This window comes from Lithobates pipiens, unplaced genomic scaffold, assembly GCF_037356315.1.
Source record: "Lithobates pipiens isolate NorthernLeopardFrog02 unplaced genomic scaffold, aLitPip1_a1.2 Scaffold_22, whole genome shotgun sequence".
NCBI classification, from domain to species: Eukaryota; Metazoa; Chordata; class Amphibia; order Anura; family Ranidae; genus Lithobates; species Lithobates pipiens.
Window position 1 is genome coordinate 209,439,307 of NW_027507784.1, and position 26,492 is coordinate 209,465,798.

At 44.9% G+C, this 26,492-nt stretch overlaps 1 protein-coding gene across 1 annotated transcript in view; it reads left to right on the forward strand.

The window, feature by feature from the left end:
- The window catches only part of LOC143924506 (lipopolysaccharide-induced tumor necrosis factor-alpha factor homolog), a 213,572-nt gene that overhangs the window by 156,191 nt on the left and 30,889 nt on the right, over positions 1-26,492 (forward strand). The window contains exons 4-5 of the mRNA XM_077448848.1: positions 20,116-20,184; positions 20,286-20,436. Of these exons, the coding sequence (XP_077304974.1) occupies positions 20,116-20,184; positions 20,286-20,436 (220 nt within the window). The remainder of the gene's footprint in view (positions 1-20,115; positions 20,185-20,285; positions 20,437-26,492) is intronic.

Genomic DNA, 26,492 nt, shown 5'->3' on the forward strand with positions numbered 1-26,492 from the left:
CACACGTCCTGTGACTCCACCCAACGTTTCGTCATGTAACTGCCTTTTGGGAAGGACTCCACTGCTACCAGTTGATTTTATGAAAGCACAGTTTTTATCTGCTAAATGTAAGTTTTCTAACTTCATTAAAATGTAATTACATTTAAATGAAATTATGCTATTGGCCCTTTCTGTTCTCCTCCTCTTACCACCCATATTATTTTATGGATTTTGGAACATCGTCCCTCTTTAAATTACATCCCAAGGGATTTCAGAGGATATTCAGGTGTTCCTGTTACAGTAGTTCGAGGGTTCCAGTATTCATTTACATTTGTTACTATCAAACGATATAAGCTTGTTTGACCCTCTGAACATACATTCTTGTGGGTTCAAACATTCCGGTAAGCCTCCTAAATTACAGTGGTGGTATCTCTCATTTCAAGTTATACATCCCAGCTCACTGTTTGTATGTTCACATGAAATTTTGCATCATATTTTGCATAAGTGTCACTTATAAAGCTTTTGGACATTCACTATTAATCACATTATTTTTTCACTGGTTATTCCTTTTCATGTATTAGTTGAATTGGATTTATTATGTGTTATTTGTTACACGTGTCATGATATGTATTTTTAGAGCTCTACACTATGTTTTTGCTGGATTGATCCTTTGCCTGCTTGCTGACCACGTTTCCGGCTGCGCCTTTAGTGACCCATCTGCACATCTCACTGACTATGCTCCTGTGAGACACCAATCCCAGCCATCCCCTGTAGACAACTGCACTCCTGGAACCATGGGAACCTTTCTGTTCTTCCTTTCTTAGGCCTCCTATACTTCCTAACCATTGAATATTTCATTCCTAGGGGGAAGCTACGTACCAGTAGGCTTGGCTTTAAGGAACTACTATAGGTGATGCTACACTAAGCTATATTTCCTGATCACTCATACAGAGGCGATCATTACAGTACATTTATTTTGACACAATTGGTTAATTTGTGTGATACACAAGATACAATTTATGGTACATCAGTAGCATCGGGGGGGGGGGGACTTAATGATAACTTGGACCCCATACCTAATCTGCTACAGTCCACGGTCTCTGAAATGGGATTTCCCAGTTTACCCTCCGAATGTCCTATAGTATCCCTATTAAAAAAGCTCTGGACGGGGGCGTGGCCTGGACATGGCCGAGTGAAGAGGTGTTTTATCTGAGCTCCCGGCCACCCTGCACCCACCTTGGCATTACCGCACTAATTCACCTGAAATGCCATCTTCAAAAAAGCGGGCAAGCCAGCGGACAAGACACAGAACTACCCTGGCCAACGACAACCAGGCTGTTGGGGATCTACAGAGACTTTTTAGCCGCTCGGGCCAGAGCGCCTCGGGATCCAAGATGGCGGAGCCTTGTAGCACAAGCTCCCCGGTCCCGGCACAGGAGGACATCCTGGCGGCCCCAGAGGGATCCCAAAGCCCAATTTTATATCCGAACGCCCCGGCGGCTCCATCGACGGACCCGGGTGGATCTCCTCACCTGCCGCTGCTTTACCGCACAGACCCGGAGTTAAAGGCCATCCTGCAAGCCCTCCCGACAAAAGCGGACACTGAGGCCATAGTAGGGAGAGTGGAGGCCGCCCATAGGAAGGAGATTGCCGCGGTTCACCAGGAGGTTCATTCCCTGGGCACGCGCCTCACAGCGGGAGAACTGTCGGTGGCTTCCTTGGAGCGGAGAGTCTCCGCGCTTGAGTCCCAGCATGGTGCTCACTCCCTGGCGGCGGTGGAACTGCAGCTTCGTATGGAAGAAATGGAGGACCGGAGCCACCGGAATAATTTGGGTAATAATGGGTGACGTGGACTTCGAAGGGGCCAGTGTGAAGATCCTCCCTGATGTTTCCAGACCAACTCTGCACCGCCGAGCCCTTCTCAAGCCCCTCCTGGACCTGGCCAGGCGCTATAATGCTACCTATCGCTGGGGCTTCCCTCTCTCTGCCACTTTCACCAGAAATCAGAGATCCTTTCTGCTGAGATCACCGGAGGCTCTTCCAGAGTTGTTCGCCTTCCTGGATGCAGATCCAATTGATGTTCCCAATTGGCTGGCCTATCTACCGCGGGCACAGGGCCGCCCGGCTACCTCGGGGATGCCCACGCCGCAGCCGCAGAGAAGGCAGAGGGAGGGCCGTTGTCTGCGAACCCTCTCCCGCGAAGACGATCGAGAAGGGTAGGTGATGTTACCTGATCTACCTGACATCCCTATGGCACCGCCTTACATTTCCCCCCCCTTTTTTTTTGTTGTTGTCCTCCCCTCCATCCCGAGGCGCCCACCGCTCAGGCTTCAAGCCTTGCTGTCTCCGGACCACTGCCTGCTGATCTCTGCAGAGGAGGCCTCTTGGCATAAAGGAAGAACAGCTCCCCCACTATGGCTCGAATGGTCTAGCCTTTTTCTGTACTGAAGACAGCGGTGCAGACTGCTTACCTGGTCCTTCCTTCTCGGCTCCCCGGCTCCAATCCTTTACTACGTGGACGCGCTGGAAGCCCCTCCTTCTACTCGGAGCCCTCCGCCACCTGGACATGATCAGTGACATCTGGGACCCCTTCGGACCTGCCCGTTGGCACGACTACCCGTCCTCTCGCCGATGCTGCTGTCATTCTGCACGAACAGGTACTTCTCTCTTGCCTTTGTGGAATTACCCTCTATTCCCCAGCGGTGCTCTGTTACCTGGCGGGGAGGGGAATCTGCCATTCCTCATATGGAGCTCCTGACTGGTAGAGGTCATTAAACCATCCTGCCAGGGATGGGTCTCGACGAGACGTTTTTTCAGAGATTTTGGGGTTCCATGCAGGGCGTCCCTACTGCCTCCTACACAGGGATTGTGGGTGGGGGCATTGGTGGGTGGACATTGGGGAAGGGGGGAGGGTTTTTGTGGAGAGAAAACCTCTGTAAGAGACATGGACTGCAGGGACTCAGCTGTTAGTTCCCTTCCCTGCTCTTGGGCGACCTGCTATATGTCAACAGGGGAGAGAGACCGGCTCAATGGCCGATGCATTTATGCTCTCTTGCCTCCATGCCCGACGCTGCAGGATATTGTCAAGGGGGATTCCCCCTCACCCGCTCTTGTCATTCTGCCACTCCACCATGCCGTTTGCCACCCCTCTGGGGTTGTTCCCGGATGAGGATGGAGCTGTTTTTTGGGCGCGGCGGGGGGACCCCATGGCTCACCTGTGATCTTTCCTTTCTGGACGAGGGGACTACAGCTTAGCAGGACCCATTGGGCCGGACGTGCAAGGCCTCCTTAGGCTTAACATCGAGGAGGGGGGGTTGTATGTGTGGGTTTTTTTTTTTTCCAGGGGTTTCACATGACTTGATTACTACGATGAGTGCCAGGTTTCTGCTGGATGTTCTATGCACAGTTGTGCTACGGCTGGGTTTCTGTGCATATGTCTAGGCCCAGGTTTTTAGTAGAGGTACTAACCATACTACCTGTTACATACAGTATGTTGCTATGCCTGCTTCTTTCCTGTTATATTTCATGTTACTGATCAGCATTTGTTATTTCTGTTTTTCTTTTACACTTGCCGAGGTGGGTGGAGGGCCCAGGACCTCGTCGCTGGTCCCCTGCCTACCTACGCCCCAAATAGGCCATTGTGTACTCCCGGTGATCCGGGTTCGTGCACTCCGAAGACTAAGACTTCCCATTAGCTGACTCCTACCCTTTCCCTGTGGTGTCTGGGGAGTAGGAGGCTTCTGCTCCTCTGACACCATCCCACCCCCTCCTTCCTCTCTTTCCTCTCCTCTACGGCTCTCTTCCTGCCCGCCCCCCTTTGGGTACCCCTACTGCTCTCACACACCACCCCCCCATCTAAGACATGGCGGTGGCCTCCATCAAAGTGGCTTCACTAAATGCTAAGGGATTGAACACCCCCGAGAAGAGACGCATGCTTCTCCACGACCTTAAGAACTCACATGCGGACATAGCCTTCATCCAAGAGACACACTTTAGAAATGACAAACTCCCCCTGCTCCAGAATAGGCACTACTCCAGGGTATATCACTCCACTAACCCCCTCTCTAAATCCTAGGGTGTGTCCATCCTGATATCTAGCAAGTTACCTTGGCAGTGTCAGGCGGTCACGACTAACCCTGCCGGGCGATTTCTATTCCTAGTGGAACTGATTGGGGAAGTGCAGTTTACTCTAGCCTCACTTTATTCTTCCAATGATCACCAAGATAGTTTCATCAGATGCACTTTAGACAAATTGATGGATGTTAAGACGGGCCAGTTAATCCTAGGTGGTGACCTTAATGTTCCTTTGTCCCCCACGTCAGACACCTCTTTCGGACACTCCTCTATATCATCTGCCTGCAGGAAACGTATAGCACAAACCTTACATGACACCCAACTGATGGACATATGGCGGCTCCAACACCCCAGTGAGAGGGATTACACCTTCTATTCTGCCCCCCATAAGGTTTATTCCAGGATAGACCTCTTCCTAATCCCGCACGACCAACTACACTTGGTCTCCTCTACCTCTTTGGGTCAGATCACTTGGTCGGATCATGCCTCCATCTATCTAACCTACACTCTTAGCGACCACCCATCGCCCAGATCCCTCTTTTGGCGGTTAAACTAAAGTCTCTTGCAAACCCCTGAAGTTCTCGCGGATGTTACCAGGGAACTTAGCCTGTATTTTCGGGACAATGATACGCAGGACTGCGACCCCGGGATACTCTGGGAAGCCCACAAAACGGTGATCCGAGAGACTCTTATTAAACACGGAGCCGCCATCAAAAAGAAGAGAAATGCACACATTGCTCTCTTACTTACCAAGCCAGCCTCTGTAGAATCCAAACATAAACATGCCCCTACACAGCCCTTGGAGGCAGAACTATTCACTCTTCGCACGCAAATAACCGAAGTTCTTCAATACAAGGCCAAAGCGGCGATACAGTTTTCCCGTCGATTATCATATGAAACGGGAGATAAATGCGGGAAGACGTTGGCCAAATCGGTCAGGGCTATTAAATCGGCGTCCTATATCCCCCACGTGATCAACGCACAGGGTAAGCGGGTCTCCACCCCACAACAAATAGCCACAACCTTTGACGATTTCTACTCCGGCCTATACAACCTGCTGAGCTCCTCCTGCAGTCAATCGCAGATAGAAAAGTATATCGCCGACTCCCAGCTCCCTTCGCTCTCATCAGAAACACAGGTTTTGTTGGAGAAACCGATAACTTTCGAAGAACTACAAGTAGCAGTGACTGCTATGAAGGCAGATAAGGCCCCAGGTCCAGACGGCTTCCCCGCCCAATACTATAAGGCCCTATTCCCAATCTTGGGTCCACGCCTGGTGTTTTTCTTTAATGCACTGGGAGCTGGAACCGACTTTCCGCGGGACACTTTGAGAACCCATATTTCGCTGATCCCCAAGGAAGGGAAAGACCCAAGCCAGTGTGGCAGCTATAGACCGATCTCCCTGTTTAATTTAGATTTGAAACTGTTCTCCAAAATAATTGCCTCCAGACTAGCGCACCATCTTCAGACCCTTGTACATTTAGATCAGGTGGGGTTCATACCCCATAGAGAAGCAAGAGACAACACTATAAAGGTCTTGAATTTACTCCAATGCCCGCAAAATCCCATGCCTCTTAGTCAATACTGATGCCGAAAAGGCATTTGATAGGGTCAATTGGAACTACATGTTTTCTGTCCTCCGCCACATCGGCCTGGGTGAAAAGATGATGAGATGGATCACCAGCATATATTCAACTCCCTCGGCTCAAGTCAAGGCAAATGGAGTCCTCTCAAGTCCTTTCTCTATTGGGAATGGGACGAGACAGGGCTGCCCTTTGTCCCCTTTACTCTTCTCCCTGTCCCTCGAACCGTTCCTTTGCACCGTTAGGCTTAACCCAGATATCCAGTTTGGCAACTCACACTGTAAAATCTCTGCGTACGCGGACGACCTCATGTTCTCCCTGACGAATCCCACAATCTCCTTGCCAAATCTTCTTAAAGAATTTAAGCATTATGGGGCGATCTCTCACCTGAAAATCAATTTCACTAAATCGGAAGCCATGGGAATAGTGATCCCCTCCCAAACTTTATCCGACTTGCAGGCCAGTTTTAGCTTCAAATGGACCGACACAGCCCTAACATATCTAGGCACAAAAATCCCAGCTGACATTTCCCGGACATTTGAACTTAACTTCCCACCATTACTGACCAAAACCAGACTGCTCCTCGAGAAATGGCATGGTGGTCTCCATTCTTGGTTCGGGAGGTGTAACCTCCTTAAAATGAGCATCCTGCCCAAATTCATCTACCTCATCCAAGTATTGCCCATACATATACCCCCACTCTTCTTTAAACAAGTACAATCTCTCTTTACCAGATTTATCTGGGCGCATAAAAAACCTAGACTGCGCCATTCACAACTGACGCTTCCCAAACAGTGGGGAGGTCTCGCACTTCCTGACATATGTTACTATTACCTAGCTTCCCATCTTGGACGGATACTTGACTGGAGGCGAAATAGGGCCTCCAAACTCTGGATCCATATAGAACAGTCCCAAGTCCACATATCCTTGCGCGGAGCACTGTGGTGCTACAAGGACCTCCCGACAGATCTGAAGACACACCCCCTGATAGGGACGACATTGAAACATAGCCACCGCGCCAATGCTCAAAAGTCCCTTCTGTCAAATATATCCCTCTTACTTCCAATCCTGGGTCATCCGAAGTTCAAACCGGGTCTACGTCTTGTCGAGTACGCACCCCTTAGATTCTGGCCACGATTATGCGGCCAAATTTATGACTGATGGACGCTGGCCTTCAATCTCCGAACTCTCTGAACCGTCAGGTGTGTATCAACTCCCCTTCTGGAAGGCCTTACCACTGCACCATTTCCTTCACTCTTTGCCTCATCCTTGGGACTTCATGCATCAATTAACCCCATTTGAGACTCTATGCTCAGGCACAGACCCATTGACACATGTCCTCTCTCAGACTTACGCATTATTATCCACACCACGGGACCCGCCACACTAACCCTGTCTGTCTAAATGGGAGGGTGACCTTAACTGTAAGTTCTCGGTAACACAATCTCAGCGCATTATCACTCTAGCCCTTAAGTTCTCTCCCTGTACCAAAATTCAGGAAACCAACTTTAAGGTCCTTACCCGCTGGTATCTGACCCCTTCCGGGTTGAGCAGGTGCTTCCCTTCATCTTCGGACCGGTGTTGGCACTGTAATGAGGAGGAAGGTACCCTGCTCCATGTTTTCTGGTCCTGCCCGAGGCTGCGTGAGTTCTGGGGCGAGGTCCGCCGCATTACCCATAAATTTACGGAATATGATGTCCCAGAGGAGGCGGCCTTTTTTCTACTTCATCATTCTACAACCCCCGTCAAGAAATACAGATCATCACTGGTCTGCTACCTCCTCAATGCAGCTAAAGCATGCATTCCTCTCCACGGGAAGCAGCATTCTCCCCCGACCATAGCACATTGGCTGCGGAAAGTGGAAGAAGTACGGAAGCTGGCAGATTTAATCCTCACGGCACAACATAAACAGGAGGTCTTTAAGAAGACCTGGGATATCTGGTGCATGTTTATATTTTCAGATGAAGGTCAACGTTTGTTGACGACCTGACCCTTCCACATCATCTCTGCAGGGTTAGTATCCCGGGCCACCGCCATGTTCATGTCCACCCACTTGGCTTTCCCTAGTCCTTCTTCTCTACTCTTTCACCCCCCCCCCTTTTTCCCTCCCTCCTGACCCCCCCCCCCTTTTTTTTTCTTCTTCTTCTCCTCCTCCCTCTTTCCTCTTGTCCTCCCTCTTCCCTTCACTCCTCCTTTTTGACAGCCCTGAACGTCCCCCCTCGCACTGAGAGAGGGGGGCACAGGGGTCGACCCCCATTTCAGTATCGCCTGACTGAGCTGTGACGTAGGCTGCTGTTACTCTTGACATGAGCAGTGACCGATTGTTTATTTGGTTGTTCTCCCATGACTTGTACACTGTTCTGTTATATTTTGTGCCATACTGATATCTGTAGTCATAGCTCTGTATGTTTTACTGTATGTATTATGGGGCTCTGCCCTCTCCGGAGTTAAATAAAGATTATATTTAAAAAAAAAAAAAAAAAAGAAGCTCTGGACACATGTAATAATTTGCTTCAGGCAATTGGTTCATTTTTACAAGGTACGCCCCTATGGCATAACCCCGATTATACATGAGTAGCAAAGTTGCAAGGATTTCAATTGTGGAGAGACCAGGGTATCTGGTTTATAGCACAGTTGCGTTCTCAGAATGTATTAAAGTATTTTTTTGCTTACAAGAGGAATTCACACTCTAGACCTCATTTTTTTTTTTTGAAATGTACAGTTGCGCTCCAGACTCAGCCTCTCTACTCTACTATAGCTCTTACAAACATTACATCGGTTAATTCATGATATTATGTTAGACACAACAAAAAAAAGGCATGATTTCACATATTGTGAGGGAAAAATTGACTCTCTGTCATGTCCCACACTCAAGACATTGTGAGTCTACCATGCAGGAGCAACTGGGAACTGTATCTGAGAGAAATTGGGAGTAACGTGAGATGTGCTTAGCAACTATACCCCTTTGATCAGTATCACTTTCCCCAAAGGTCTCCCAGCTCTTCCTTTCACATCATGCATTTAAGACACCAGCTCAGCTCATAAATGGGGGAGAAGGGACTCTCCCCTATGCCCCAAGTGTACTACAGATGTAGGAGACTTAATAACAAGTGTTTTGGCAATGTCTGAAACTATTTAGATACTGGAAAGCTATCACTGATACTATATCCTCTGTGTTTCTGATTACTGTTCCACTAGACCCTATCACCTGTCTTTTGGGCTCCATAAGAATTGGTGACTCCCCAGATTTATATAGCAGTGACCAGGCTCCGGTACCTGGCTTTCTAAACAAATAGCTTGGTTTTGGATGTCACCGCATATCCCACTATAAAACATTGGATTGAACATGTAAACTCTACTTTGATAGGAGAAAAAAAAAAAGAGAAATAAACATTGGAATGCTCCTAAGAATTTTTTTACCATTTGGCAAAACTGTCTGGATATTCCAGGCTTGATCCCTCTGCAATTAGTTCTCTATAGGCTCCTACAGCTATCATTTTTTATAACATATTATGGGTATGGACATAGAGGCTCAGACCCACAGTAGAGGTTCATATGGACGAGTATTGCCTATTTTCTACTATGTGGGAGACCCCTTAGATGGGAACAGCCCTCTGTATACCTAGTCCTTAGTTACTTCACCCCACTTGCCATGATATGTTACGGTATTAAATGTACAGTTCTTACAACTTTTTATCATGTTTAAGGGCCAGTTCACAAAACATGCAGTCCAGTGCGTTTTTTTTTTTTTCTAAATCAAATATGCATGGAAAGTAGGTTATATGGTTTTCAATGACCTAGATCACACCAGTGCCTGCAGTTCCAGAAACAGTAGAACATATTGCACTTTTCCTGCATGGGACTGCACTGGAACGCTGTAAAACACAAAAAACACACACTGGAACACACATGTCCTTAAGGTTAAGAAAAAATAATGGGGGAAAATTTCACCAGACCATCAAAAACATGCATGCAGAAAAGCATCTGGAACGCATCCGAACTATGGTGTGAACTGGCCCTTAATGTAAACAACTATTTATTAAGAAACTAGACAATGTAATGACTACAGAAACAAGGAACACGAGACATTTCCCCCTTAACATCCAGTTTAATTTAACTTTCTGGTGAGATACTGATGTTATGCTGCACCATTCTCCTCTGGTCAGCAGGGGGAGAGTAAAAGCCAAGCAATCCCATAGACTTCTATGCAGAGCACTGAGAATACTGGGAGTTTGCAACAACATCCATAAAATGGGACCCATAGACTCTTTGGATTACAGATTTTTAAAACTACCCAGGAAAGTTCTGTCTCATGGCGCTAGATAGAGAGAGCACCTCTGTCCAAGTATTCACCTGCTAGTATGGATGTGACAATGAGACTGAGGATACCCAGGGACAATGCAGCACCACCCACTCACCCTTTGCTTCCCACTGCCAATCACCAGATTTTTTCTGGGAAAGTGAGTGTCTACAGCTTCCCATTATTGACTCTGCTAGCAGAGACTGAGCCACTGAGAGCAGGACACCAAGTGCATTCAACTCATAATGCACATATACCAGCCCTATACTGCACCCATACCAAACCTATACTGCAGTTATACCAAATTGTCACTGCATTTGACTCACATCTACAATGAACCTGTACACCATGCCTTGACTGCATCTTTACTGCATGCTGGATTACTAAAACTTAAGCACACCGCCTCTTCCTAAAGGGCTCTAACAATAACTGGCAGAACAATGGAAAAGACTGCCCCTCCAGCAAAACCATTCTGCAAGTCATTTTTGATCCTTTATCCTTTTTCTTTTTTTCATTTTTATGGTCAATGCACATCCAGTCGGTCTAGGCCTAGCATAGTCACCATTAAGGCATTTTGCCAGTATGGTCTCCTGCATTCAGTAAATCAAGCTTTATTACTACCCACTGTTGCACTTTAGGTGACCTTGCCACTTTTTTTGCTGATCTGGGGTAGATCAAGGGGGAAATCTACTAAAACTAGTGCACACAGAATCTGGTGAAGCTGTGCATAATAAGAATTCAGCTTCAAACTTCAGCTTGTTCAATTAAAATTTGAAACTAAAAACGTAGGAGCTCCCTGATTACTAAGCACAGCTGCACCAGATTGTGTGTGCACCAGTTTTAGTAAATCTCCCCAACGTGCCATCTTATGCCAAAATTGGCCCTAGTAAATGAATGGGGACCTTGGATTGTGGGCTCCTTAAGGGTAGGGACCGATGTGAGTGTGCAATGTACAGGGACACTCACTCAGGTTGAACTGGTGTCTTTATTCAAACTTACTAACTTTGAAACTACCGCTATATCTGATGACAATATAAAGTTTGCCTTTACTAACTGGTTCAGTGTTTTCTTGGACATGGTAGTATTACTTGTTACCAGATATTACATTCAGTGATTTTCTGTGGTATTACATGCTTTGTACACTCAACCTAGTGTGTCAGAGAGGCTGAAGTAAAAAAAAAAAAAAAAAAAAAAAAAAAAATGGAGGACCCATCTTAACCAACGTCTCCTATGGGGGTAGCGATACATAACTATACCCAATAATGTCACTTTTCACAGTTACATAATGAGCATCACCAATGTTCCAGAGACATGAACATTTCATTTGTCAATGATGCAATAAATGATATAATTATTTTGCTTGAAGACTGGGTCAATGCAGGGAAAACATCTGTACTAGGTCAGTAAAACAAAAAAAGAGACTGTTTACAAAATTTTCATATAAATATGAAGAATTTAAAAATATATATATTGCAATGGTGTTATTGGAAAAAAAACACATTGTTTTTGTACATTCTGTAATCCCGTGTATAGGAAATTATGCTGTTTTCTTATCGTACATCATGGGACACACAGCCATAGTAGTTATTATGTGGGTTATAGGTCGCCTTCAGGTGATGGACACTGGCATGCCCTAAGACAAAAAGTGCACTCCTTATATAACCCCTCCCACTACTGGGAGCACATTTGTTTTTTCACCAGTGTCTACGGTGTTGGTCACGAGTAAAGATGTGCTGTTCTGAGCTCCACTGGAGCCATCCTAGCTTGGGCTAGCCATGCAGACCGCATCCATTCAAAGTGTCTTTTTGGCCGAATTGAATGGTACCCGGGCCTCGTATCCGAAGAAACGAGGTCTTGCCTTTAAACGCTTCTCTTTTTAGAGAGCTGGACCCCGGGATCCAGTACTTTTTGGTACTGAGGCCATAAAGTTTTACTAGCGGAGGTGCTATTACAGGTCCAGGATAGTGGGTTTCCTCTGGGATCCCCAGCTCCTGAAGATTTAACGGAACCCACCGTGAAGGGTGAAGATTGGGTCTGTTGGTTTACCACAGAAAACCCTGTGGCGGGAAAGGTAACAGGACCTCTGGTAAACTTGGGGGGGGGGGGGGGGGTTCTTCTCCCCACCAATCGCTCCCCTGTGCTGATTGTCATCCCCAGAAGAGATTTATTTTTTTTTGGGAAAAAAATAACCTGCCGTGAACAGCACGCCGCTCGGCGGCTTACAGACCCCCTGCGACATGCTGCTCCATCCCGTGGGTCCCATAGGACCTGTAGCCCAATGCTAATGCAGGAAAAGGCTTCCTTTAAAAAAAAAAAAAAAAAAAAAGGGGGGGCTGTAGGCAACATGGGGGGGGGGGGGGGGTCGGGGGGTAAGGGGTGTTGGCATCCAACACGAGAAGGTATGGTTTTAAAAGCACCATTTGTGTTGTTGTAGGCTGTGGAGGGACACAAGAACAAAGGTGGCGTTAAGATTTGGTGACACAGGCATTTCCTTTGACACATATTACTGCTGCATCAGGCTGGGAATTAATAGCAGCAATTGTGCTGGACTATCGCTCAAGCGGTGTATGCATTCCTTCTGGTAGTATCTCTGCTTTGTGCATCGGGCTATGAGTGGAAAGGGGGTAAGGAACACCTCAAAGGGTTTTAGAGGGTCTGTTGTTGCCCAACAGCCTAGCTCTATCTCAAAAAAGATGGCATCCTCCTCTGAGAGTCATGTGGCCGGTCAGAGTGAGCCATTAGGAGGGGCTGGTGTTGCAGCAGCTCTTGACACTGCAGCCCCTGTATATATAACTAAGGAGGTCTTTTCTTCATTTTAAGTTTGGAGCAAAAGATTGATGCTTTAATCATGTCCCAGAGTGGGCCTAAGCGTAGCAGATCCCCGTCCACTGCTCAGGACCCTCATGATGAGGAACAAGGGGTGAGAGATAATGAAATTCTCTCAAAAGATCAGGAAGAGGCTGATGAACCTAATATGGAAGGATTGGCTTCACAGGAGAGACTATTGGTACACTTCCTCACTAAATTGGTCTGCTCAACTTTTTTACTGCCTGTAACGCAGTCAGCCGATGTGCCCACCTCTGGTTTGGGGTCATTAAAGCCTCCCTAATCTGTTGATGCTTTTCCTATCCATTCATTGCTATAGAAGCTTATGTATTTTGAGTGGGAGCACCCAGATAAACAGTTTTTCCCTGACAGACTCCATGGCAGCCTACGTGTGGGTTGACCCCGCCTCCACTCCAATACTATAGGACCCCATTCAAATAAAAAAGCACTCACCACTCCACACGGTGTTCCTTTTTTGTCCTCCTCCATTTGGACCTACACTTGCTGTTCGGTTGGATTTCAGATTTCTCTCTTTGCATACCCATGCGGTGCAAGCTCAGTACCCAGCCATAGGTGGGCGAGTAGCTTTGAGGCTGGACGGTCCCCTGTATGAGGGTGGTATGCCCCGGACGAACGTTCAGGAGGAATCACTATGGCTGGCAAGGTCTGAAGAATTTTTTCTTTCTCCATGGCAGTCATATATTTGTATATGTTTGTGGCTATTCCCTGTCATTTGTTTATTCCCCCTGTATGGCGGCTGGAGCGCTTTGCGTTCCAGTTCGCCGCATTGTTTTCCGCGTTCTGGACGTGCCTGCGCAGTAGCCCCTTTCGATATTGAGGCTTGGTGTGCGTGTGCGCAGTTCGACTGAGCTAAAGCGGCCGCACAGGCGCAGTTTGGCCATCCCTCTACTACGCAAGTGCGAGGTGAGGGGGCGGTGACGTCATGGGCGGGGATTTTAAAAACCAGACTGCTGCCTCAGTCTCACTGGGTATGTCAGTGCATCGGAAGCAGCAAGCCTGTTTTCTCCAGCCCCAGTCTGCAAAGGTGAGCATCGTTACTATGGATAATTAGATGCAGTGTGTGCATGTTAGAATACATGTATTTAAAAAAATAAAAATAAATATATAATATATATTTAATGAATTCTTTCTAAATATTATTAAGCGAGATATATTTATGTGCTTTCCCTTGGGACCTCATCTTTTCTTTGCAGACTATCTTGTATCGTGGCGCTCTTCGTCCTAAAATTATGGACAAATCACCGCCTTTAAGTGGCCAGCCCTTACGCACTAGGTATGTGCTGATAAGGAGAGGGGTGGAATTAACAGTCACATTTGTTTGAGTTTTCTTTTTGATGCCATTTTTTCCCCCTTTCCTGTCTTGTGTTAGCCCTTTCAGGTTGGATCCTCAGGATAAAGACCTTGCCAGGCCACATCACCATTCGTCTAGATCCAGAAGGGAATCACCGCATGGATCTCATCATCAGAGGAGAAGTTCACATTCCTCCTCCAGACACCGCTCTCACCGCCATGATAGTCGCTCGGATCGCAGAGCCTGCTGGGGATGTGGGACTCGAGTCCCGGAGGGCAAATCACTGTGTAATCAATGCTATGCCCAGGCGGTTGGAGAAAAAGAATCAGAAAGCCAGCATATGGAATCCCTGGCGAAACGTGTGGTGCAGCAGTCTCTGAGAGACATGGACACCTCTCACACGCTGAGTCAATTTACTTCCTTGTCTGGCCCTCAGGCTGATGAGGCCCGTGATGATCCGGGCACTTCCCAGCTCTATGCAGCATCTAATGCGACTTCGGAAGACGAGTTCCTAGGTGAGGAAGATATCGGGGGTTTCGACTTTGCTATGGTCTCCCCTCTGATTAAGGCAGTTAAGGAAGCCCTTAAGTGGGAAGACTCATCTACTCTAGCCAAGCAGAAGAAATTCTTCAAACAGCTGGGGAAGGAATGTTCAAGCTTTCCTTTTCTTACTGAACTCAAAGATATTTTTGAGGAAGAGTGGAGTAAAGTGGACAGGAAGTCCTCTATGACTAATAAAACTTCCAGGTTGTATCCCTTCAAATTAGAAGATGTAAAGCATCTGGAAAATGCCCCCCTTGTGGATGCGGCTTTGATGCGTTTGGCCAAATACGTTACCCTCCCATTGGAGGATTCAGTGTCCTTTAAGGACGGCCTGGAGAGGAAAATTGACCAAGACCTTAAGAAGATTTATGGTCTGGCTGGGATGGCCTGCAAACCTGCCCTGGCACTAGCAGCTATGTCTAAGGCCATGGAAGCTTGGTCTGAAAATGTGGAATCCTTCCTTAAGGGCGTTTCCGAGGATCTGGCTAAGAATTCAGCAGCAGCAGAACTGAAGCTGGCGGCAGTCTCTGGGGGAGGCGTCCATTGATCTAATCCGTCTGTTGGCACGTGTGATGCTGTCGTCAGTTACGGCTAAGCGGGCCTTGTGGTTACGTCCCTGGCTAGCGGACACGGTTTCTAAGCAGGCGTGGTGTAAGATCCCCTTCGAGGGCTCTACGTTATTTGGTAACAAGTTAGATGATGCCATTACACATGCTACAGGTGGCAAGTCTGGCTTCCTTCCCCAGGACAGAAGACTTTTAGGTCGGAAGAGACCACAGTATAAAAAACGCAGCCCAGAGCGGACAAGGGACGCACGTTCCTACAAACCGGGTCGGGACTTCAGAAGGAATTGGTACAGAGGTCAGACTTCCTTTCGTAAGTCCAGCAAGAACCAGTCATCCAGTGGCCGCGAGCAGGCTAAGTCTTTCTGAGATTGCGCCCGCCCAGACAGGTCGGGTGGGGGCTCGGCTATCCCCATTTCGGCACGTTTGGGTGGCCTCGATCTCAGAAAGCTTCAACTAGGACGCTGGCCAGCTGGATTGTAAGAACTATACAACGGGCATATAGAGCAAAGGGCTTGGCTCCTCCAGAGGCGGTGACGGCTCACTCTACCAGGGGAATGGCAGCCTCATGGGCAGCGGCTCGGCATGTGGCTCCTGACACAATCTGCAAGGCGGCCTCTTGGTCTTCTATTAATACGTTCATGTCACATTACTGTGTTGAGCCTGCTTCTCTATCCTCTGTAAATTTTGGTTTAAAGATTTTATCGGTTGATAAAGCAAATTAAATGTTTTCTGTTTAAAGCATACCCACCCGTGTGGTCGGCTAGTTATTTCCCACACGTAGGCTGCCATGGAGTCTGTCAGGGAAAAAGGAAAATTTATTGTCAAATACTTACCGTAATTTTCCTTTCCTGATGGACTCCATGGCAGACGGAGTTCCCACCCATAAGTCTTATGAGGAGGCTAGTTACAGAACACCGTGTGGCGTGGTGAGTGCTCTTTTATTTGAATGGGGTCCTATAGCATTGGAGTGGAGGCGGGGTCAACCCACACGTAGGCTGCCACGGAGTCCATCAGGAAAGGAAAATTACGGTAAGTATTTGACAATAAATTTTCCTTTTTTTCCTCCTAAAAAGTTTTCTATACTTTATCCTATGGAGGAAGAATTCTATAAGAAATGGGGGATTCCAGCAATTGACGCTGCTATATCCTCTGAACAAAAACCTGACTTGTCCTGTAGACAATGCTCAAATCTTGAAGGATCCAACAGATAAAAAGTTGGTATTTGTCTTTAAAAACATTTCTCTTGCAGGTTCTGTCGTTCAGCCTGCATTGTAGAGGTACTCAAAATGATTCCCGATCAGCAGGACCAGGAGTTGGCTGGTATATCAGAAGCATTGTGTTCCACAGTAGATGCTATGAAAGATTCTATTCTCCAAGCTTCACAACTCATGCTAGGCCTGGTGCATGTGTATAGAATCCTAAGGCTGAAAAAGTGGTCAGCCGGAGCGCCATGTAAAAGGCTCCTGGCCAGCTTCCCATTTCATTTTGAACAGTTATTTGGAGACTATCTGGATAAATATAGCCAAATAATTTCTAATGGGAAAAGTTCCCTTTTTACCAGTTAAGACGTTTAAGCAATCTTCCTTTAAACATGCATCTTCTCCAGTGCCAGGGGCATCAGCCTCCAGGCAGTCCTGACAGCCTCCACCGTCAGGTTCAAGAGGAAGACCTCAGGGGCAGTCCCAGGGCCAAAAGAGGACCTGGGGCAGGAAACCCGCAAAGCAAAATACTAAAGCCTCCTTATGAAGGGGTGCCCCCGCTCGCTCGAGTGGGGGGGAAGGCTTCTACACTTTTCAAAGATCTGGCAGGAACAATGCCAAGACAGATGGGTGGCTTCCTCAATTTCTCTAGGTTACAAATGAAAATTCCCATCTCCTCAGATCTAACGTTCCCAGAGACCCAGGGAAAAGGAAGTCTCTGTCTTTGGATCATCTCTTGTCTCAAAAGGTAATATCAGTGGTTCCCACAGAAGAGCAGGGGTCAAGGTTTTATTCAAACCTCTTTATGGTGCCAAACCAAACGGGGAGGTCAGACCCATTTTAGATCTCAAGGATACTTGAATATCTGTTCCTTTCACATGGAGTCAATTCGATCAGTTATCTCCATCCTACAAGGAGCAGAATTTCTGGCATCAATCAACATTAAGGATGCTTATCTCCATGTGCCAATTTTCCCCGCTCACCAGAAATTTCTGTGTTTCGAGGTAGAAAAATCGTAATTTTCAGTTTGTAGCTCTGCCTTTCGGTCTAGCTACTGCACCTAGAGTGTTCACAAAGATCCTGACCCCTCCTTTAGCCAGGTTAAGGGCTCAGGGTATAACGATTCTAGCCTACTTAGACGATCGGCTCTTTGGTAGATCAGTCAGTAACCCGCCTAAACCAAAGTTTAGTCACAACCGTGAGTTACATAGAATTCCTAGGCTGGATTCTCAACCTAGAGAAATCCTCCTTAAAACCATTAATGAGATTGCAGTACTTGGGGCTGATCATAGATACAGTTCAGAAGAGGGTGTCCTTACCCCAGGAAAGGATCAATTCCATAAGGGAATTGATTTGTCAAAAGAAAATTGTTAGGAAAGATGGCCGTTCCTTATGCACAGTTTCATTCAAGACTGCTGCAAAACAGTATTCTGTCAATTTGGAACAAGAAGATCCAGGCTTTGGACTTTCCAATGCGCTTCAATTGATGGTTGATATCCAGGAATCTTCAACAAGGGAGATCCTTTCTTCCAGTATCCTGGAGGGTGGCAATGACGGATGCCAGCCTTCTAGGCTGGGGAGCAGTCCTAGAAGAAGCATCTGTCCAAGGGAAGTGGTCCAAATCAGAGAGGACCTTGCCCATCAATATGCTAGAATTTCAGGCAGTACTAGATACCTGGACGCTCAGACTATGGAATTGTCCTGTCAGGATCCAAGCCGACAATACCACGGCTGTGGCCTACAGCAATCACCAAGGGGGCACAAGAATTCATGCAGCCCAAAGAGGGGAATCGCGTTCTATCTTGAGCAGAAAACATTCCTTGCCGATCTGCGATTTTCATTCCAGGGATAGAAATTTGGCTGGCGGACTACTTGAGTCACCAACAATTGTTTCCGGGAGAATGGCCCCTTTAGCCAGACATCTTTCTGTCGATATGTCAAAGATGGGGTGTTCTGGACATGAATATGTTTGAGTCCAGATTCAACAAGGACAAGGGATCTGCTGGCATGCTGAACAGACACCTTGGTCTTTCCATGGGATCAGTTTTCGCTGACCTATGCTTCCCTCCTGCTGCTTCCGCGCCTTCTTTGCAGGATCAAGCAGGAACGAAAGGAGGTGATTCATGTGGCCCAGGAGATCTTGGTTTGCCGAGGTCATAAAGATGGTGGTAGGGGTCAATTGGACCTTACCACTGTGGCCAGACCTTCTCTCACAATTCCATCCTACCTTACAAACGCTAACTTTAACAGTTTGGCTATTGAGTCCCACAGTCTAAAAGATTGTGAGTTAACAGCTTTAGTAGTTTCTACTCTGGTTAATGCTAGGAAACTGGCCTCTAGGGTCATATACTATAGAGTCTGGAAGGCAAATGTCCCATGGTGTGACTCCAGGGGTTGGCACCCCAGGAAATATGTCATAAGTAGGATCCTTGAATTCCTACAGATGGGAATAGAGATGAAGCTGGCCCTGAGTATTATCAAAGGCAAGGTTTCAGCCTTATCAGTATTTTTTTTAATAACCAATTGCTTCTCACTCTCTGGTTCGTAATTTTATTCAGGGGTAACACGTATTAATCCTCCAGTCAGGACACCCCTGAACCTTTGGGATTTGAATTTAGTCCTGTGGTCTTTACAAAAACAACCTTTTGAACCTATACGGGATAATCCCTTGGTCCTCTTGATGAGGACAATTTTATGGTTGCCATATCCTCTGCTAGAACAGTATTGGAGTTACTTGATTATTCATAAGGATAAGGTGGTATTGCGGCCTCATCCTCGATTCCTACCGAAGGTAGCAACGGGTTTTCATTTAAACCAGGATATTGTTCTGCCTTCTTTTTTCCAGATCCTCCGTCTGTGGAAGAGAGGTCACTACATTCTCTTGATATAGTGAGAGCAATCAAGGTCTATTTAAAGGTGACTGCTCAGATTTGCAAAACATAGGTTTTGTTTGTATTGCCAGATGGTCCTAAAAGGAGGACAGGCAGCGTCAAAATCTACTATTTCCAAATGGATTCATCAAGTGATTGTTCAGGCTTATAGTTTGAGAGGAAAATTCCTCCTTTCCATGTTAAAGTGCACTCCACCAGGGCTGTTATTGCCTCATCAGCAGTGCATCACCAGGCCTCCATGGCTCAGGCCGCAACTTGGTCTTCAGTCCATACATTTACCAGATTCTACCAAATTGATGTAAAAGGTCATGAGGATATCACCTTTGGGCACAGTGTACTGCAGGCTGCAGTGTGACTCCTCTTGTCTCTTAGTGCTCTACTTTTTGTTGTGTCTCCCTCCCTTCAGTTGCTATTGCTATGGGACATCCCACATAGTAACTACTATAGCTCTGTGTCCCATGATGTATGATAAGAAAACAGGATTTTTATAACAGCTTACCTGTAAAATCCTTTGTTTGGAGTACATCACGGGACACAGGGGTCCCTCCCTTCTTCCTTCTTTGGTATACACGTGTATTGCTTTTCTACAAAACTGAGGTGCTCCCAGTAGTGGGGGGGGGGGGGTTATATAGGGAGTGCACTTTTTGTCTTTGTCTGATAGGGCATGCCAGTGTCCATCATAGTAACTATTATGGTTTTGTGTCCCATGATGTACGTCAAAGAAAAAGATTTTACAGGTAAGCGGTTATAAAAATCCTATTTTTTTCATTAAACTCTGCAAGTCAAAAATTGCTAGAATAGAAAAGATAACTTATACTTGGCTTTCTGTTTCATTATCCAAGGCTGGAATTCATCAGTCTATCCACCACCACTACCCCCCTATAGTGAATCAGCATTTCAGACCCAGACAGGTGAGTTTGCTTTTTAACATCAGATTGTGTTTAAGCAATATTTTATATATATAAACAATGAAAACCTGTTACTAATGCTTTTGTTATTTCAATTTAAATAGTGCTTATGCCGAATATCATTCTGAAAACTGAACTGAGAGACATCCCTGCCCAGACTGTATGTCCATCCTGCAATCTGCCATGTGTCACAAAAACTGAATATACGTCAGGTTGCTTAACAACGCTTTTATGTTGCCTGCTTTTTTTCTTTGGGTAAGTTATACAGATATATTTTCAAGGTTTGACCTAAAATCAGCAGACTTAATAAGTGTATGCAAAATGTTTATCACACACATAGGTTGGACTTGATGGACTGTGTCTTTTTTCAACCGCACCTACTATGTAACTATGTTTCAAGAGTTGAAAATGATTTGCCATCTGATAATGTAGGCCTCGAGATAAAGTTAATGACCCTTCATACAGATGAGTAAATACATTTATAACTGAATATGTAGACAACATGGGTAAGAATGGGGTGTTTCTCCCTTGACCAGCCGACCAAGCTCAAGACCACAACAAAGCCATAGGCTGAAGCACCAAGTTGCACCAGAAACTGCTCAATGAAATCCAGGGCTTAAAGTACAGAAGTAGGGGGGTTTTAGGTCGCGCTATGGATTGTGGTTTGGGTAAGAGCAGCCCCTATTTAAATTCCTACCCAGTAAGGGAAGGAATAAAATGAAATAGGGAGGGGGGGAATAGGTTTGGCGCTATACCCTTTAGAAAATTGGAGACTTAGGTATACAATTAGCAAGAAATTTCTAGCTTGCTGGATAATAAAATAGAATAAATATGAATAACTGTGTGTGTGTCAGTAAGTGTCAACAAACAATTATTATATCCTTTAAAGACCGTAAGTGTCATAAAAAATCATAAATTCATAAATCATTAAACAATTGTAACAGCATGCAATAAAAAAATTATATAAAGTGCAAGGTGCTGGTGAACAAATACTGGTATTTGTGACAGAACTATATAAATAGAAAGTAGAGCTCAATAGTATAAAAATATAAAAAGTATATATAAAGGTATATATAGAAAAAGTATGTATAAAGGTATATATAAAAAATAATCCGTGTATCTGTTAAACATATCAAGTCCTCACGTAGTGTAACAGTGATAAAAGGTGCGTATTACATAGTTGAATAAAGATGCAAGACGGTGAAAAAAAATGTGGTAAAATTTGGCGATATAAAAATGAAATAAAAATAAAAATAAAAACAAATGGGAATTAAAAATAGTAAAAAAGTGTCCCACAAAAAGGTGGTTATGAATTAGTGGGGTGTCCTCTGCGGGTGAAAGTGAAGTGAAGGGTGGAGGAGACTTCAACTGTTGTTCCCGGTGCTCTGTGGCTATTTTTATGCAGTTGCTCTCACCAGAGATATGGCCCCTTCCGGGGTGGATCAACCTTCACAGTATCAGCCACTGTGTTGCTCTCTGGCTTGCCTCTATTGCGGTTCCGGGAAACCTTCGTTCCTCCGTTCATATGCCGTGTTCGGTTATATGTAATGAATAAGAGGCATATCCATGGTGCAGTATGTCTTATAAAACGTTGTATTTATTATATAGGCAAAAGTATTACTCACAAACATCCGTTCGTATATGTATATTAAAAGGAAAGATCCCGTTCGGCTAGCACGCCTTCTGAGTTAGCGGTGTATGCTGTCTGGCCACGCCCTACGCGTTTCGTCATCAAAGACGTCCGGGCGTGGCCAGACAGCATACACCGCTAACTCAGAAGGCGTGCTAGCCGAACGGGATCTTTCCTTTTAATATACATATACGAACGGATGTTTGTGAGTAATACTTTTGCCTATATAATAAATACAACGTTTTATAAGACATACTGCACCATGGATATGCCTCTTATTCATTACATATAACCGAACACGGCATATGAACGGAGGAACGAAGGTTTCCCGGAACCGCAATAGAGGCAAGCCAGAGAGCAACACAGTGGCTGATACTGTGAAGGTTGATCCACCCCGGAAGGGGCCATATCTCTGGTGAGAGCAACTGCATAAAAATAGCCACAGAGCACCGGGAACAACAGTTGAAGTCTCCTCCACCCTTCACTTCACTTTCACCCGCAGAGGACACCCCACTAATTCATAACCACCTTTTTGTGGGACACTTTTTTACTATTTTTAATTCCCATTTGTTTTTATTTTTATTTTTATTTTTATTTGCATTTTTATATCGCCAAATTTTACCACATTTTTTTCACCGTCTTGCATCTTTATTCAACTATGTAATACGCACCTTTTATCACAATTACACTACGTGAGGACTTGATATGTTTAACAGATAAACGGATTATTTTTTATATATACCTTTATACATACTTTTTCTATATATACCTTTATATATACTTTTTATATTTTTATACTATTGAGCTCTACTTTCTATTTATATAGTTCTGTCACAAATACCAGTATTTGTTCACCAGCACCTTGCACTTTATATAATTTTTTTATTGCATGCTGTTACAATTGTTTAATGATTTATGAATTTATGATTTTTTATGACACTTACGGTCTTTAAAGGATATAATAATTGTTTGTTGACACTTACTGACACACACACAGTTATTCATATTTATTCTATTTTATTATCCAGCAAGCTGGAAATTTCTTGCTAATTGTATACCTAAGTCTCCAATTTTCTAAAGGGTATAGCGCCAAACCTATCCCCCCCCCCTCCCTATTAAAGTACAGAAGCACTGGCATGTGCTTCCTTCAAGACCTGGGAAGCCTTCTAACACTCTAGAGTCCAGGAAACTGCATTAGAAAGTTTGTTCTTGGTTAGGTCAGGGGTTTGGTAAAGGCACTATAGATGTGTACAAATGTTCTATAGTAACCAGCTGTCCCCAGTTTGTAGAGTGGACCAGGCCATGGTGGTCTCAACCTTCCCTGTCTCAGGGTGTCTCCTCTTACCCAGTGATCCAAGTAACCTCACACTTACTTGAATTATGTGTTAGATTATAATCTGACAGTTTGTCCCGATATGTGACTGGTGAGAGTTGTTATTGACAGGTAAGGCTAAACACAGCAAAGTCATCCAGGTAGACCTGGCAACTTCATTCTCTATGTCTGCCTGTACCCCCAGAGAGGCAGTAGACAGACTTTGCTGGGAGGATGTGGTCCTGTGTCTTCCTTGTGGATGGTAAGGTGCATCCACCCTTTTTTGTCAAAGAGACACAGTGAGCTAGAAACACTTCCACCAGCTGAGTTTCCTGTGTAGAAGAGATGTATGGATTGATAAAATGTAGAAAGTGTAGTGTAACAATTATATCCAGAAATTTGAGAATGCAACAAATATTATTAACATATACCATGCGAGAGAAATGGCATTACAAGTCAAACTATGCATATAAAGTCCACATAAGAAAAAAGTAACAAATATCCACGTGACCAGATCTTCAGTGCACTTCTTTCTTATGCAAATGCAACAAACATTATAATACGTGACAAATAAAATGAAACGTTAAACTGTGCATATAAAGTCTATAATATAATCTACAGTCATGGCTGAAATTGTTGGCACCCCAGAAATTTTTCCATAAAATCAAGTATTTCTCACAAAAAAGTAACACGTTTTGCTATACACGTTTATTCCCTTTGTGTGTATTGGGAGGAAAAAAAAAAAAAGCAATTGGACATAATTTCACACAAAATTCCAAAAATGGGCTGGTCAAAATTCTTGGCACCCTTTCAAAATTGTGGATAAATAAGATTGTTTCAAGCATGTGATGCTCCTTTAAGCTCACCAGGGGCAAGTAACAGGTGTGGGCAATATAAAAAGCACACTTGAAAGCAGATAAAAAGGAGAGAAGTTCACTTAGTCTTTGCATTGTGTGTCTGTGTGTGCCACATTAAGCATGGGCAACAGAAAGAGGAGAAGAGAACTGTCTGAGGAATTGAGAACCAAAATTGTGGAAAAATATCAACAATCTCCAGAGATCTAGATTTGCCTTTGTCCACAGTGCACAATATTATCAAGAAGTTTGCAACCCATAGCTAATCTCTCTGGGCGTGGATGGAAGAGAAACATTTATGAAAGGTTGCAACGCAGGATAGTGGATAAGCAGCCTCAAACAAGTTCCAAAGAAATTCAAGCTGTCCTGCAGGCTCAGGGAGCATCAGTGTCAGCTCAAACTATTCGTCAACATTTAAATGAAATTAAACGCTATGGCAGGAGACCCAGGAGGACCCCACTGCTGACACAGACATAAAAAAGCAAGACTACATTTTGCCAAAATGTACTTGAGCAAGCCAAAATCCTTCTGGGAAAACATCTTGTGGACAGATGAGACCAAGATAGAGCTTTTTGGCAAAGCACATCATTCTACTGTTTATCGAAAACGGAATAAGGCCTACAAAGAAAAGAACACAGTACCTCCAGTGAAATGATTGGTGGAGGTTCAATGATATTTTAGGGTTTGTCTTGCTGCCTCTGGCACTGGGTGCCTTGAATGTGTGCTGAGGATTACCAAAGGATTTTGTGTCGCACTGTAGAGCCCAGTGTCAGAAAGCTGGGTTTACGTCCGAGATCTTGGGTCTTCCAGCAGGACAATGACCCCAAACATACGTCAAAAAGCACCCAGAAATGGATGGCAACAAAACGCTGGAGAGTTCTAAAGTGGCCAGCAATGAGTCCAGATCTAAATCCCATTGAACACCTGTGGAGATATCTTAAAATTGCTGTTGGGAAAAGGCACCCTTCCAATAAGAGAGACCTGGAGCAGTTTGCAAAGGAAGAGTGGTCCGAAATTCCGTGTGAGAGGTGTAAGAAGCTTATTGATGGTTATAGGAAGCGACTGATTTCAGTTATTTTTTCCAAATGGTGTGCAACCAAATATTAAGTTAAGGGTGCCAAGAATTTTGACCAGCCCATTTTTGGAATTTTTTGGGACATTATGTCAAATTATTTTTTTCCCTCCCTTTTTTGTTTTGTTCCAATACACACAAAGGGAATAAACGTGTGTTACTGCAATACTTTGAGTAATACTTGATTTTCTGGAAAAATTGCTGGGGTGCCAACAATTTCAGCCATGACTGTATATAAGGGTGGATTTTGGGTACATCACGATGTGGGAAAACTGAACCATTGTAAGTGCAATTTAAAATAAAAAGGATGAGTTTTTAATGTGGTTTTACACTATGGGGATGTTTCTTATGTTTTTTATGCTTGTATACAACATCAGATTGCCTGTGCCAAGTTGATTGGAGCGAGTATTTTGGCTGTATTCCACCTTCCTTGGAAAGTTTGGAATGATTGAAGCTTGGGCTGATCCTGGTTGCTGGAGAAAGCTGCCTATACAATTAAGCATATGTTTTGACCTATCTTTTCCAGTAATTTTTTCTGGTAAGCGCACTGCATGGAGATTAAAAGCATTCACACTTTATGGTTGTGGTTTACTAATCATAAGACCCCTTTGCAGGTGCTACAGCGCTAAAAATAGTGCCTGCAAAGCGTCCTGAAAGAGAGGCTCCATTCACTCCAGTGTGAAAGCCGTCCTGCTAGCAGCATCTTTGGAGCAGTGTATACACTGCTCCTGCCCATTGAAATCAATGGGGCAGCGAGGCTATACCGCCAGCAAAGCGCTGCTATAGCAGCGATTTGAGGGTGGTTTTTACCCTTTTTGGGCCGCTAGCAGGGGTTAAAAGCTCCCTGCTAGCGACCCAATACCTCCGCAAATACGATTGTAAAGCACCACTAAAAATAGCAGCGCTTTTCCTGACGACGCTGCCCGCACCCCGGTGTGAAAGGGGCCTAAGAAAGCAATGCACTGAAGATCTGGTTATGTGGATATCTGTTACTTTTGTCTGATGTGGACTTTTATATGCACAGTTTAAAGTTTAATTTTATTTCTCATGCATTACATGTGTTATTAATGTTATTTGTTGCGCTTATATAAGAAATAAGCGCACTGAAGTTCTGGTCACGTGGATATCTGTTACTTTTTTTACGTGAACTTCATATGGACAGTTTGAATCTTATTTTGTTTATCACTTCTGATAGGTTAATACTATTTGTTGCATTTTCAAATATAACTCTAGCACTACACTTTCTACATTTATATCAAGATATAGGGGGGGGGGGGTATTTAATAAGATGAATGCCCTGCGCCAGCTCACACCTTAATTGGTGCGCCAGAAAAATCATTGATTGAACATGCGAACCTGTGCACGCAGATGATTATTATCTATGTAAACTGCAACTGGTGCTAGGGTAACTGCAGTTCTCATTGATAGTAGCGCACGCCCAAT